The sequence below is a fragment of the Lutjanus erythropterus genome, chromosome 20 (genome assembly GCF_056507025.1).
Source record: "Lutjanus erythropterus isolate fLutEry1 chromosome 20, fLutEry1.hap2, whole genome shotgun sequence".
NCBI lineage: Eukaryota > Metazoa > Chordata > Actinopteri > Lutjaniformes > Lutjanidae > Lutjanus > Lutjanus erythropterus.
This window is the reverse complement of record NC_139336.1, coordinates 17,043,507-17,056,850: the sequence shown is the minus strand read 5'-3', so window position 1 is coordinate 17,056,850 and position 13,344 is coordinate 17,043,507. Positions and strand designations below refer to the sequence as shown.

Below are 13,344 nucleotides of genomic sequence, written 5' to 3'. Positions count from 1 at the left end.
CATAAAAAACACATAAAAAAGTGTTCTTATATCAAGATCCAATCATGCTTTATACCTGTGAAACAAAATATGACATATTTAAATAGGCTCAAATCAACCAATTTCAACCACTAATATCATGACATCCAGCAGCATGGAGCTACGATTCAACAGATACCTCTTTAGTGACAGCATGGTACATCGACACCCACTTTTTTAATGTTCAATTCATTTTTGACTTGTTCTGTTCTGTTCTTGTTCTGTTCTGTTCAAAATATAAAGCAACTTACTATTCCTCCACCAGCATTATATTCCTTAAAGTAAACAATATTTCGACCTTCATGTGGGCAGAAAAAAACGACAGAAAAGCTTTTTTAACAATTAGACTAAACAAATGGGGAAAATAACAATAAGACAAGACAGTCCAATAATCTTACCGTTGAGCAGATAGTTGTTCAGAGTTGCCATGATAACAGAATTTTAAACTTCACTACAACAGTATGCTCAATACCTCTTTTGATGCCACTTTAAAAAAGTTCTGGACACACGAAATAGGATATTTTTTTAATTACAACCTGCACACAGTGCTAAATGCAGACAAAGTTATTTAACATTGTCTGAATTTGCTGCAAGTCAAATTTCAAGCAGAATAATAAAGACTAAACTGATCTGAGGTTTTGAATGAGCACTTTTGCACTTTTGATACTAATAATTAACAGATATTTTATTGTTTGCGGTACTGAAAGAGGTCCTAAGTCCCTGGTCAAAAATGTTTTAGGGGGGTGGGGTTTTGGGGTGGGGTTTATGGACTAATGTTGTATTTCTAAAGCCTTCAGTGTAGGTTTTGGACTGAACTTTCTGTAATCTTTTGGATACATAATTTGTACAGAGGTCCATGCTTCAAAAGAGCCATTGACTTAACCACCTCATTGCAGGGTGAGACAGAGAAGCAGCATTTTAGGAGAGAAATTCTGGCAGTCAAACGAGACACAGGTGGCCCCACAGGCAGGAACACCTGATCTAGCCTATATCTGGCTGCATTTACATATTTTGTTTTCCATTTAATATGAGATGTCACTGATCCTCTCCCTGCCTCCAATCACTATGCAACAAAAACAGCAAAACAAACACTGCAAAAGATGTCAGCATCATTTCTTTCCAAATGAACAAGCACAAAACCTAAGATAATCAATGCTCTCTCTCAGCTATGCCAGGTGCTTGCTTCAAAAACGGAGGGCGGCAAACATTTTGCAGGACAGATAACATAGGGTTTCCTCTTATTTTGTTGTCTCAAGTGCATTTCCTTTCTACCACTCGCAGAGCTACTTAGGACAGGGTTTGTGAAAAAGAAGTGTGAAAAAGACTTGCTTCACAAGTTGGTGTGGTTTCAGTCGCGTTAGCAATGTGTAATCTGCAGTTTAGTTTGTGTTATCTGACCAACTCAAACAACTGCTGCTTATGCACTGTAGTACGCACAAAAGCAAAGGTCCATTTATTCCAACCGTTTTAAGATATGTTTATGCAACATCTCAGTTTGCATTTTGTACGTTCTGTACAAAATTAGTGCGAGTTAAACAAAAGCTTCTGTCGTACAGCTCAGCTCAGAGCTTCAGATAAGAGACCAAAGTCACAGAAACACACTTTGTTCCTCTATTTGGTTCCCTGTCCAGTTTCTCTTTTCTCCTCCCCCCCTCGCTTGACATGCTCACAGCTGAGTTTGTTTCATCACATGGGGAAGTAAGTTAGAGCAAACAGGGATAGTTTCGAGTGAGAGGCTCTGTTTTTAGACACATTCCTGACCTGAACTCGTATCCAGTCAGAGGTGAACGAGGGACTGTAGACAAACATGCATCATAAAACATGAGCAAGTTTTGATGCTGTCACACGGTTATCTCTACAAGTCATTTATATAGTTTCTCCCACCTTCTCATTATTTTATGCACTCTGCTAAGTGTTAGGTTTTAGAGTTCCACATAATATGCATTGCCTACCTTACTTGTGATTGGCCTTTAACTAAAGGGTAAATTGTTAAAGTTAGGCATGCTCCTGAGCAATGGTGGGATGAAAATGAGTTCATTTACTTTAGTACCGTATTCTCCTAAAGCTGTAAGGATGAGATATGATTGCTGGTATTGTTAAATGACCTGGCTCAGGCTAAAAAAAGCACACAGAATGCCACTGGGATGTAACAGGGTCCCATTTCACGGATGATAAATTACTTGACACCATATTAGAACTAACTGATCCTGCATTTTAGGCTGCATCTGAGGCATTTCCAATACAAGTATTGATATCGAAATATGTCGTATTTCCTTTCAGAGGCACATATTCTACTTTTTACTGCATTAGTAATTTGCAGACTGAAATTTTACAAACAAATCTTATGATGAGCTTGTAAAATCTTAAGTATTATTAGGATATAACTAAACGTAAGGGGAGGGACAGTGAGATGCTAAAGACTCAAACCTAAGAAGCGGTTGTGGTCAGATCAGCTGACCATTTGACATCTTGCTTAATTCACAGAGTTTCACATCTGTATGGCAGAATAATGTATGTGATCTCTTTAATTGTTTTTTTTTGTTTGGTTTTTTTTGCACAAGCAGGTCAGGACCATAACCAGTTCACTCTGGATTTAAAAAAATAATGTCCCAAGAACTACTTTTCAAGGAACTAAAAGGTCCCCTCAGCCCGTTGTTGTCTGCGTTTCCACTGCAGCCTAAAGACCAGCAAAGACTGAGCAAAATAGTGCACTGATGAAAAAGCAACGGCTGTTTTTAAACGTCCTGTGTGACCATACAGCAACAAAATCAATATAACAATAAAATATACAACATATCTGTCATATGTAGGAATGTCACAGTGTCAATATTAAATCCAAAATTGATCAAAATGAGGTTTCAATTTCAATAATTGAATCACAACAACAGAATCAGTGATTCTCCCAGTATGTTTTTTTTTATCCACCCCCACCTGCTTGGATGTTCGACGTTTGTCCAAAAAACTCCCAACGCTCTAAAGATCTACTCATAGGCTTCTTTCTGTAACTCCATATTGATGTGTTGAAGCACAATAAACAACAGTCAAACTGGTTTTCTCCTGATTTTTTGAAATTGTGACTGAGATAAAATGCTGAGTAATTAGCCAATCAGAAATGTTCAGCACTGCAAGCCCTACCCCCAAATTTCTTGTATTTTCGGAAAGTAGTAACTCCTGAACAGGGAGTTTTTGTAGGCATGAAATAATGTCCCAATTTAAACCCTGGTCCCTGCAGTGGAAAGGCATATAGTAGTATATGTACTACGTATGTGAGACAGTCACTGAAGGGCAGTGGTAAAGACACCTACATTCTCTATTTTTTTTTTAACGTTGTGTGTTTTTGCTACAGGTCCTGGCGCCTTTAAGAAACCCACCATCCCAACTCCTCTGTCCTCACACCCCAGTAACCATAGCAACCACATGCCCCCGTCTCAACCCCCTCAGCCTGCATTACCTAGTCTGCCCCCACGACACCCTGGAAGCATGTAAGTCACATGTTCACACACACACAAACACACTTAAAAGCCATGCTCAAAATTAACACTAACCACCAGTCAACTGCTGGTAAAATATGCAGGCGGCTGGTAGATCTGCTCCACTTCAACAGCCAAAAATACAAGACGTAATCTCTTGAGAAAATCATTCATTAGTCGCCCTGCTTACAAATGATTAATACTGTATGTTTTCTGGATAAATCTATTCCACTTAACAAAAGGTAAATCCCGACTGTGCTTTTCAGGATCCAGCAAGAGGACTTCTATGACGATGTTGATGAATTCAACAGCTCTCCTCCACCTCTACCACCATCCACAGGTTCAGTAATGGTCACTGTTTGATCTGATATGAGGCCTCATGACTAATATGTTGCAAGTGGTTTATGTTTTTAGCATCACAGGAAGACAGAGGAGTCCTATGTGATGCTGAACATTGTACCATATTTACAGATGAGATGAGACAAACAAAAGAATCTATATTAGCCATCTTATTTTAGCAGTCTGTCTTTAGCAGTCTGTCTCTTTACTGAGTCTGAGGTGTATTTTTGTGGTCAGCTGCTTAACCTTTGAAACTGTTGTCTTGTTTAGTTGTAACTGTCTGAAATGTATTTTACAAAAAGAGATCAAGAGATAAAATGTTTGAGCAACTCTATGTAATGGTTACTGAAACACTACAGATAATCTGATCTCAGTGTAAGTCACATTGTGATAATTGAAGCTATTTCAAAATGATCAAGTCCTCTTGTAATGTTGATTCATTGTTTCTCTTCAGGTCATCCGAGTCAGAGGGCAAAGGTGAGACGAGCTGAATTACTTTCACTTACATAAACGCACACTTACATGTGCAGATGCAACACGCATGCATGTTCATAACAACCTTAGAGGTGTTCAGTACATGTTTACTGTGGATCCTGACTTGGAGCATTTTAAACTCAAACTCAAACAGATCAGTCACATAGTCAATCTGATGCCGCTTTTTTTGTCTTTTATGCTGCTTGAGTGTGTTGTAGTTTGTGCCTTGTATTGTGTTTTTAAATGTTCACATTTATTGTTAAGTTTGTTTTGTTGCTACGTACTCATCTCTTTACAAATAAACATTAATTAGCTAAGTAAATAAATAAATAAATCTTGACAAATGAGTTTTCAAAGTGAACTGACTATACTAAAACACATTTGAGTCAATGACAGAGTCAGCGGCTAGTTTTCATTCATGATTTCTCTTTCCAAGGAGGAAGCTGATGATGATGATGGAGAGACGTATGAGGATCTTGATGAACGATGGTGAGAGAATGTCCTTTGTTAAACTTTTCCCTATTTATTCCCTAGAGCTGCAACAATTGACTGATACATGACAATTGATTAATTGATTAGTTTCAACAGTTCAAGTAATCCTCAATTATCTTCTAAGGTTTCTTTACTCTTCTATGACATTAAACTGAATATTTTTAGGTTGTGGATATTCCATGTTTATGTATATTTAAAAGCCCTAGCACAAACTGAATTTGTCTCTGAACCCTTCACTGATTTTAATATGGTAACAAGCACGTTTAATAATTCAATTCTGTGAGCTGCATCACTTAAACATTGGTTTTCATCCCGGTTCAGCTGTGTTCATGTCTACCTCTACCAGCACCGCACTCTGGTGGTTGTTTTGCAACACTTCAAGAAGTCATTCATTCTCACTTGTTGTACTTTCAATTTATGAAAATAGAGAAGCAAAGAACTGTTCTCCTTCCTTCAGGGAGTCATTTTTAAATACAGGTTGAAACAGCTTTTAAATGGAAATCATGAATCAATGAATTTCCTCCAGAATTTATCTACTTGAAAAACTGCAAATAAATGCAAATATTATTTCTTTGTATTTATTTGCAGGTTTTCAAGTAGACATTTTATGCTAATGCAGACATGTTTGTGTGTGTGTGTGAAATAGTAAAACAGTGTTTTGTAATCTTAGGGGTGTCTTAGGGTGAAGTTCAATATTTGACATTTTCAAAGCTGTTAACATCAATAGCTCAGTGTCAAAGCCACAATTTCTCCCAGTTTTGGGATATGTTGGAGAGATAATTTAGGTACACATTTAACAGTTTTGATCAAATCAATATCATCCAAAAGTTTGGATGTCTGTTCAATGCAACACTGTAGGCGCAGTTGGGGACCGTTGTAAAAGTGCACCAAAACCATAATTTTTCTGTTTATCAACACATGTATCTCAAACCACTGCCATTATAAAGCGTGACAGTCATGAAACAACAAAAATTCAATCAACTTCAGTGTGGTCTGCCACAGAGTAAGCCACATCTTGCAAGTGCATTTGTTTATCTATCAAATCTTTCATAACTTATATTTTACTGCCTATTTATGAATCTCTGGCGTGTTCTCTCTCGCTCTAAAAAGGGAAGCGGTGGAACAAAAAGACAAGAAAGACGAAAAGGAGGAGAAAAAACGCCTGGAGGCTGAGAAGAAGGAGCAGAAGGAACGTGAGAAGAAGGAACAAGATGCCAGGAAGAAATTCAAAGTGAGTAAATTAAACAGGAACTCTCAGCTACGTCTGCTTCAACACCTTGAAGGAACAGTTTGGGAAACAGAAGATTGTTCCACTCTCATGTCTGTATGCTAGCTGTGAAGCTAGATCCAAAAAGTATTTAGCTTTGCTCAGCATAAAGACTAGAAGCAGGGGTGTTATCCTGGCTCTTTCCACATGTAAAAAAATCTATCAACATTTTTAAAGCTCATAATTAACATATCAAACCTTGTTTGCTTCATCCAAACACAGAAATGTGAGTATGTGTATGTGTGGGAGTATGTGTTTCCACCCTTCATGCTAAGCTAACTGTTAAGTTACCCATCTCCAAGTCTCACTTTAATAGACAGATATGAAACTGTGACTTTTGTGGCTCAATAAAAAAGTGAAAAACCTCTTGTTCTATTTTTAAACGTGATAAATAAATGTAATAATCTTTTTTTATTTGTCTGTGTGTGTTTGCATATCTGTTTGTGCTTGGTTGTGTGTGCGTTAGTTGGTCGGCCCCCTGGAGACCATCCACCAAGGAAAGGCTCGTGTGGACTGCAGAGGCAGCAAGACTGACCTTGTTCTTAAGCAGGGAGACTGTCTGGACATCATCCGTGTCCAGGGCAACCCAGAGGGAAAATGGTTGGGAAGGACGCAAGATGGATCCAGTAAGTTATCCCTCATTCGTCTGGTTTTCTTCAGTTATTTTTTGCCTTTGCTTGTCATCTTTTCATGTCTTCCAGTCCCATCTGTAAATACAGGATATGACTGTTTATTACACCTCTTAACCACATTTTTGTGGATCACATCATTATCTCACTTCGCTCTTTGTTTCCAACAGTTGGTTATGTGAAGACCACTTCAGTGGAAATTGACTTTAACACTCTGAAGAATCGTAAAGCTCAACAGGTGTACGACCCTGAGGTTTACGATGACATTGATGTGGCTCCTGATAACAGGTAACAAGAATGTCAATTATTTATTAACTCCATGTTATTTAGTCACACAGACAAACCTTTGTAAGAATGGAGACAAGTGAAATGGTTGGAGCCACCAGTGCCAGAAAACTTTCTCTCATTATAATCTGCCAATAAGAAAACCTCACATTTCTCTGTACTAGAATGCCCATAAATATGAGGTGACATGTTCAGAAAGCTTTATTAGGACACTGCAATGTGGTGTTTTGTTCCAGGTTTGATCCAAAATCTTAAAGGAAAGTTTCTCCTTTCAGGAACTATCTAAATTCTTTTTCTTGCCAAGAGTTAAACAAATATATGGGGCACAGATGCAGTGAGACCTGTCTATTGCAAAATGCGTGCAGAATACATGCATGTAGTCATTTGAAGCTGCTACACTGACCACAGAAGCCATGTGCACCCACTCATTAACGCGGCTAGTCTATTTTTTTTTCTTTGCGTGGATGCATGGCCTCCAACAGGTAAAAACTATATAGATGTGTGAAAAAAATGTACAAAAAAATACAATTTAATTAAAAATTTTTAGAATAAATGCTTATTATAATGCTTATTGTACTAGAGGCAATGCAATGCTACAGAGCAACCTTTTGGACATTAAAATAAATCAATCAAATCAATGTGTGTCCATGATACTGTAGTTAGAGCAACCTAGTTAATTAATTCAGTACCAAGCTAAAAACTCTGCCCCTGCTCCACCTATGTTAAGCATCCACGCCCCATGTATTTCAACTGTTAGATGACCAAATTAAAACCACTCTCATACAACCAGCTGCTAGTTAGCTTAGCTTAGCACAAAAACTTGAAACAAAGGGAAACCGCTAGACTGACTCTGTCAAGAGTAAAATAAAGTCCAAAAGCAAATATCACAAGTATCTCCAAAAATGTTGAGCAATTACTATAAACTGAACTGATTCAAACTGTAGAATTAATTCAACAAATTCAATTTATAGAATGAAGAATTAAAAGCTGAGTTATACTACACATAAAAAAAAGTTTTACTTTTGGATCCCATTAACCTCATGTAATACATCTCAAATCTATAGTGAGAAATTAAAGTATAAGAAATAATTTGATATGAATTCTTTCTTCTTCTACAGTGGGATGAAAGGACCAGGTGGTATGTTTAAAATCTTACTATATTACAATTAATTTCATTATATTCAGTTACAATCTTTAAATTCTGATGATGTAAAGACTGTTTTACTAATAAAACATGTCACTAATCACATGATAAATTTGTCCTGCAGTTGTCCTTCCCCCACTACCAGGAGGAGAGGGAGGAGAAATATATGATGACGTTGTTGATCCAAACCTGGAAGTCAGGTAGCTACACTGATTTATTTATTTATCAGAATTAAGTGTTTCAGTACTATATGTCTGAACTATTTTAAGAAGAACAAAGACAGAATATGAAAGTTAAATGGAGATGGGAAAGATTCAAAAATGAAATAGAAAAAGAAATGCAGGTCTTTTCATCCTCGGTTGGCTCTCTAGTCCCACGGACCCCAGGTCTTCTCTGAAGCCCCGTGGCTTCCTGCGGATGTTTGACCGAAACAGACGTCCTGCCAGCACTAAAGTGTAAAATACACTCAGTAGTAAGACTGACTACAGATCTACTGTCCACTGTTTTTAATCCCTAATCTTTCAGCTGTCACTTCCCTTTTAACAGCTCAACAATTCCTCTCAGATGAAGTTGAATGTTGATTTTCTCCCCCAATCAGATCAACCACTTAACCTCTCACTGAATAACAATGATGGATGTTTCTTTTACAGATGAAATCTTAGTGTTGTTTCTCTGATTACAATCAGTGCAGCTAATCATCTGTGATTTTACTAACCTTCTGGAGTCATTTGCATGCCTTAACTATATGACTTATTCAGAAAATCAAGGCATCATCTGCTAACACTGTCAAAAGCACGTTTTAACAAGTATACTAATATCATGTTGTGTTGTAATTCATGAATATGATTAACAATCTGGCCTGATTTGAATCATATTAACCCACTTTTAACTGATGATATAAATTATGTAACATTTTAATGTATTTTTCTTCTCTTGTGCCAGAGTGCCTCCACCAAGCCAGTTTACTGCAGAGGGGAATTCAGGTAACACTCAGACATTAAAAATAAAGATATAGAAATAGCCAGTCTTCGATCACTTATGGTTTTGTTTGCTTACGTAGGCAATATAAAGTCAACAGTATTCAGTTAAGACTGTTTTATAGCAAGTCCTTGTGGTCAGTTTAAATAAAACTCCCTCAATGCTGAATTTTATCTCTTGAAAGAAATGAAAAATGCCCCACACGTCCTTTTTATATCCTTTACAGGTGGCAGCTGATTTTTGTGCTACAGTATGTTGTGTGATTAAGATTAATGCATGTTAATGTCAAGTTTCAAAGTTTAAAATTTCATATCATTGACTTCTTCCATGTGTTATCACAGATCATCCACCAGCAATTGATGAGGACATATATGACGATGTTGACTCTCAGAACGTACCTCCCCTTCCTCCACTCAGCAGGTACAGTTACATCAGTCTTAAAGCTAAATAGATCCATTTTCATTTCAGGTGTATTTATTACAAAAATATTAGTAACTAAAGAATAAGTAACTAAACAAAAACATTTAATAATTTACTCAAGTTTCTGTTGTTTTTCGTTTGTGTTTGTTATGGTTGGATATTTTTTTGCTCTGCAGCCTTCCAACCTTGAAAGGCAAAAACAAGACTGATGAGATGGACCCAAAGAAGCAGAAGAAGTTTGAGAAAGAGGAGAAAGAATTCAGGAAAAAGTTTAAAGTGTGTTTTTAAGTCTGCTTGTTAATCCAATCATTTTATTGTGACCAGGATCACACCTACTGAAAAACCTGAAACAGCTTTCTAGTGTAAAAAAGTTGCTCCCTAATTTAAATGTACCTAACAATAATTTCAATCCAAATTCACTAGAATAATGAGAATAATCATGCATGTCAATATAAAGTTAAGCTTTCTTAAAATTACTTTTATGTGCTATCAAGAATGTAAAAATAAATGTATTCATAGTCATAAAAAATCTCAACACTGATTATGTCATTTTTAATCTCCCTCAGTATGAAGGGGAGATACAGGTTTTGTACCAGGTGACCATCATCCCAACACTTTCTAATAAGAAGTGGAGTGGGAAAGAGCTCCCAGTCAAACCAGGAGAAAAACTTGACGTCATTGTAAAAGCCGTGGATAACAAACTGACCTGCCGAAACGAGGAGGGCAAATGTGAGTGTCTGCTTGTTATTAAAGGGATCGTTTGAATATGTTATATGTTGCTACAGAAAGTGGTGGTCGACACGCTCAGTTTGGAGAAGCAGCAGGAGTATCAGCACAGAAGCTAAGCAAGACAGCCTTGTCCAAAGGGAAACCACCATTATATAAGCCAAATATTGTTCGTTCTTGCTCAACCAGACTCCATCGACGAAATCAATGCTTTTACCTCGCAAAACACAGGAGCTGCTGGTCTAAATACACTTTTTTTTGCTGACGCTGTCCAAAGCAAAACATTGTATATCTTCCATGCTGGTATTCCTCTCCTTTCTTCCAAACTTGAGGCGTGCTGACTGGTACATATTGTATGTAATACACTGACTATAGATAATATTTCATACAACCTACATCAAATAATCTTGCTCAACCATTCATTTTCTCTAACAAAATTAATCAATACATGTATTCAAGATTCCCATAATGCTGCTTTTTCATTGTTTGCACCATAAAATTAACGTCTGACTGTCTGCATTTTACAGTTGGTTATGTTGCGACCAGCCACATTGTTATGGAGTAAGTACCACAAACATTCACACACTCATACACACACACACACACACACACACACACACACACACACACACACACACACACACACACACTAAGAAACAGAGTTAATGTGCTGTCTGTACTGTAACTTTGGTTCTTGTTTACAGTGATGGTGATATCTATGATGACATTGGAGATGGTATGTTATTCCTATTAATCTTTCATCATCTACATATATCATATTGACAGAGTGAACCTAAACTACGATTCACAGAAGAAATAACCTTTTTAAAATCAATATTTTCTTTCAGACTGCATCTATGACAACGACTGAGAAACATCCTGCACTGGGTTTATTGTTTTACACTGATATTGTTCATGTTATTTATTGATGATGTACATTGGGAGCTGCATTTTGGTTAACCTGATAATCAGACAGAATTGTTCACTTCATTATTTATTGCTCAAAATCTGAATCGCTGAATAAATTGGACATGATAACAATGATTTAGAGATGTAGAGATTTAGAGAATAAGACTAGTTTTAATTCCTTTGAACAGTTACATCCTTTTAAATGTTGCATCTTCAAAAAAAAAAAAAAACAACAAAACAAAACAATTCAATGTGGTTCTGCTACTTACAACATCACAGCAAAGTGTGAAACATTTGTTAGAAGAACAGTATTTGCATATTTCTGTTTTCTTATTTTTTTCCTTTTATGACTGCCTTTAGAAACTTCACAGCACTGTATTTACATGTATGCTTTCACTATCTTTTGCAGCTTTATAGTTTTTAAATGAGAGTTGTGAACATTACTTGCTATTTGTTTTTCATCAATGTCCATGATATGATAGTGTATGTATATTCCATTCCTATCTGTGAGGCCAACAGAAATTTCCACATGTAGACTTAATACCTGTCTTAGTGCCAAAGTGCCTCTAAAATGCTGTACATACAATTATGACATAAATACATACAATTTTCGGAAAAAAACAATGTGTGTTTGATTTTTCTCTGCACATCTTAATTTGTCCTGTTGTTAAAATAAGAGCCTGTAGAGGGATATCCTGTTCCATAAGTATAAGTCACAATAACATGCACAATACACTGTTGTGTGATGCTTCTAAACTTGAGTGAGATGTGTGCAGGTTAATGATGTGAGTTTGGCTAAATACCGCCATATCAACTGGCTTGTTTTTCCAAGTCAAGATATCAACAAAACACGCCATGTGCACCTCAATCATGATCTTCTCAGTGGAGTTCATTTTTGCAAAAGGTGAAACAAGGACATCAAGTGGCAGCCATCAGGAACTAAAAACAAAAATGAATAACACTGGAGTTTGAATTACAAGCAGAAGTTGCATTGTTTGTTTTTTTAAGTTATGTTTTTGGGGTTTTTTGCCTTTATTATGATAGGACAGCTGAAGAGCAGACAGGAAAGGGGGGGGGGGGGGCTGCAGGCAGCAAAGGACCACAGGCAAGTCAAATCAGCAGCCGCTGTAGAGGACCAACAGCCTCCATACATGGGGCGGATGCTCTACCAACTGAGCTACAGGGCTGCCCCTTCAATCACTTTTTGAGCAAAGATTTGCTGATAAAAGCCTCTTTATTGTGAATATATTTTGCTTTTCCATGGCTCTCCTATGTTTTTCACCACTGTTAACTTGGTATCTTTTTAATTTCGGACGGCTGGTCAGACAAAGGACATTTGAAACTGGATAACTAATGGACATTTTTGCTATTATATATTATATATTATATACTGTCTCAGGTTAGGTGGTGCTGCCACAGTTCAGGTGGAAGCCAAGTCATGACCCCTAAACTGTTGTTGATTGTTGTTGTTGTTGACTACTACAAACTTATAACCAAATGAGTGACATAAACATCACATAAATTATTTCAAGTGTAACTGTAGGTGAAGAAAATGTTAAATGATTAAGGGCCACAGAAATTTGCCTGGAATCACACATATTTATTGTGTTTTGAGCTGTTTCCAGGGAAGTCAAACTTACTAGCAGTGCCCAGCAGGACTTTGATATGACTGTATAAACACATCTCACATAAGAATTGATTATATGCATTTTACTGCTAAATATGAACTTTGAATTCAGTATGGAGTAAGGCGTATTCTACCCCTATATCTTGATAAACTGGGTTAATTTTTATCACCCTTCCAGTTGTTTATTTATGTATTCATTTTAATGGCTAATTGTACATTTATTTGCTAGCTAACTTTGTTCATGTATTATTAGCTTACCTGAAGCTGGTGAGTCCACTCTGAAAATGTCTGTTTTTTGCAGTGAAAAAGAGACAAAGAAACCAAGAACCGCCGAGAATGTTTTACATTTCATAAATAAGGTTTATCTAGCAGCAAAGTTTAGCTCAGGTGGCTTAAATTAGACTTTAACTTGTTCATCAAGGAAAAAACGGTTTTGTATAGATGAGAAACCTGTATTTGAGAAACTCTCGCGAGATTCATGCGCCCTGTTTTATCGTTGAGCACATCGTACATACTAATTACTTGTGTTTATAATGTGACATCATTGTGGTTGGGATCTGCCTGGG

At 36.8% G+C, this 13,344-nt stretch overlaps 1 protein-coding gene and 1 long non-coding RNA gene across 2 annotated transcripts in view; one reads left to right on the top strand and one right to left on the bottom strand.

Moving 5' to 3' along the window:
* The window catches only part of fyb1b (FYN binding protein 1 b), a 19,854-nt gene extending 8,476 nt beyond the window's left edge, over positions 1–11,378 (top strand). The window contains 17 exon segments of the mRNA XM_084745516.1: positions 3,365–3,500; positions 3,755–3,828; positions 4,282–4,304; positions 4,738–4,790; positions 5,904–6,024; positions 6,527–6,686; positions 6,860–6,977; positions 8,093–8,112; positions 8,243–8,318; positions 8,490–8,573; positions 9,061–9,101; positions 9,438–9,516; positions 9,693–9,792; positions 10,083–10,245; positions 10,770–10,803; positions 10,947–10,978; positions 11,091–11,378. Of these exon segments, the coding sequence (XP_084601642.1) occupies positions 3,365–3,500; positions 3,755–3,828; positions 4,282–4,304; positions 4,738–4,790; positions 5,904–6,024; positions 6,527–6,686; positions 6,860–6,977; positions 8,093–8,112; positions 8,243–8,318; positions 8,490–8,573; positions 9,061–9,101; positions 9,438–9,516; positions 9,693–9,792; positions 10,083–10,245; positions 10,770–10,803; positions 10,947–10,978; positions 11,091–11,113 (1,337 nt within the window). The 3' untranslated portion in view covers positions 11,114–11,378.
* The window catches only part of LOC146308312 (uncharacterized), a 26,553-nt gene extending 13,209 nt beyond the window's left edge, over positions 1–13,344 (bottom strand). The window contains exons 1-2 of the long non-coding RNA XR_014772601.1: positions 13,037–13,344; positions 6,596–6,767 (exon numbers count right to left, since the gene is read on the bottom strand). This is a non-coding gene — a long non-coding RNA (uncharacterized LOC146308312). The remainder of the gene's footprint in view (positions 1–6,595; positions 6,768–13,036) is intronic.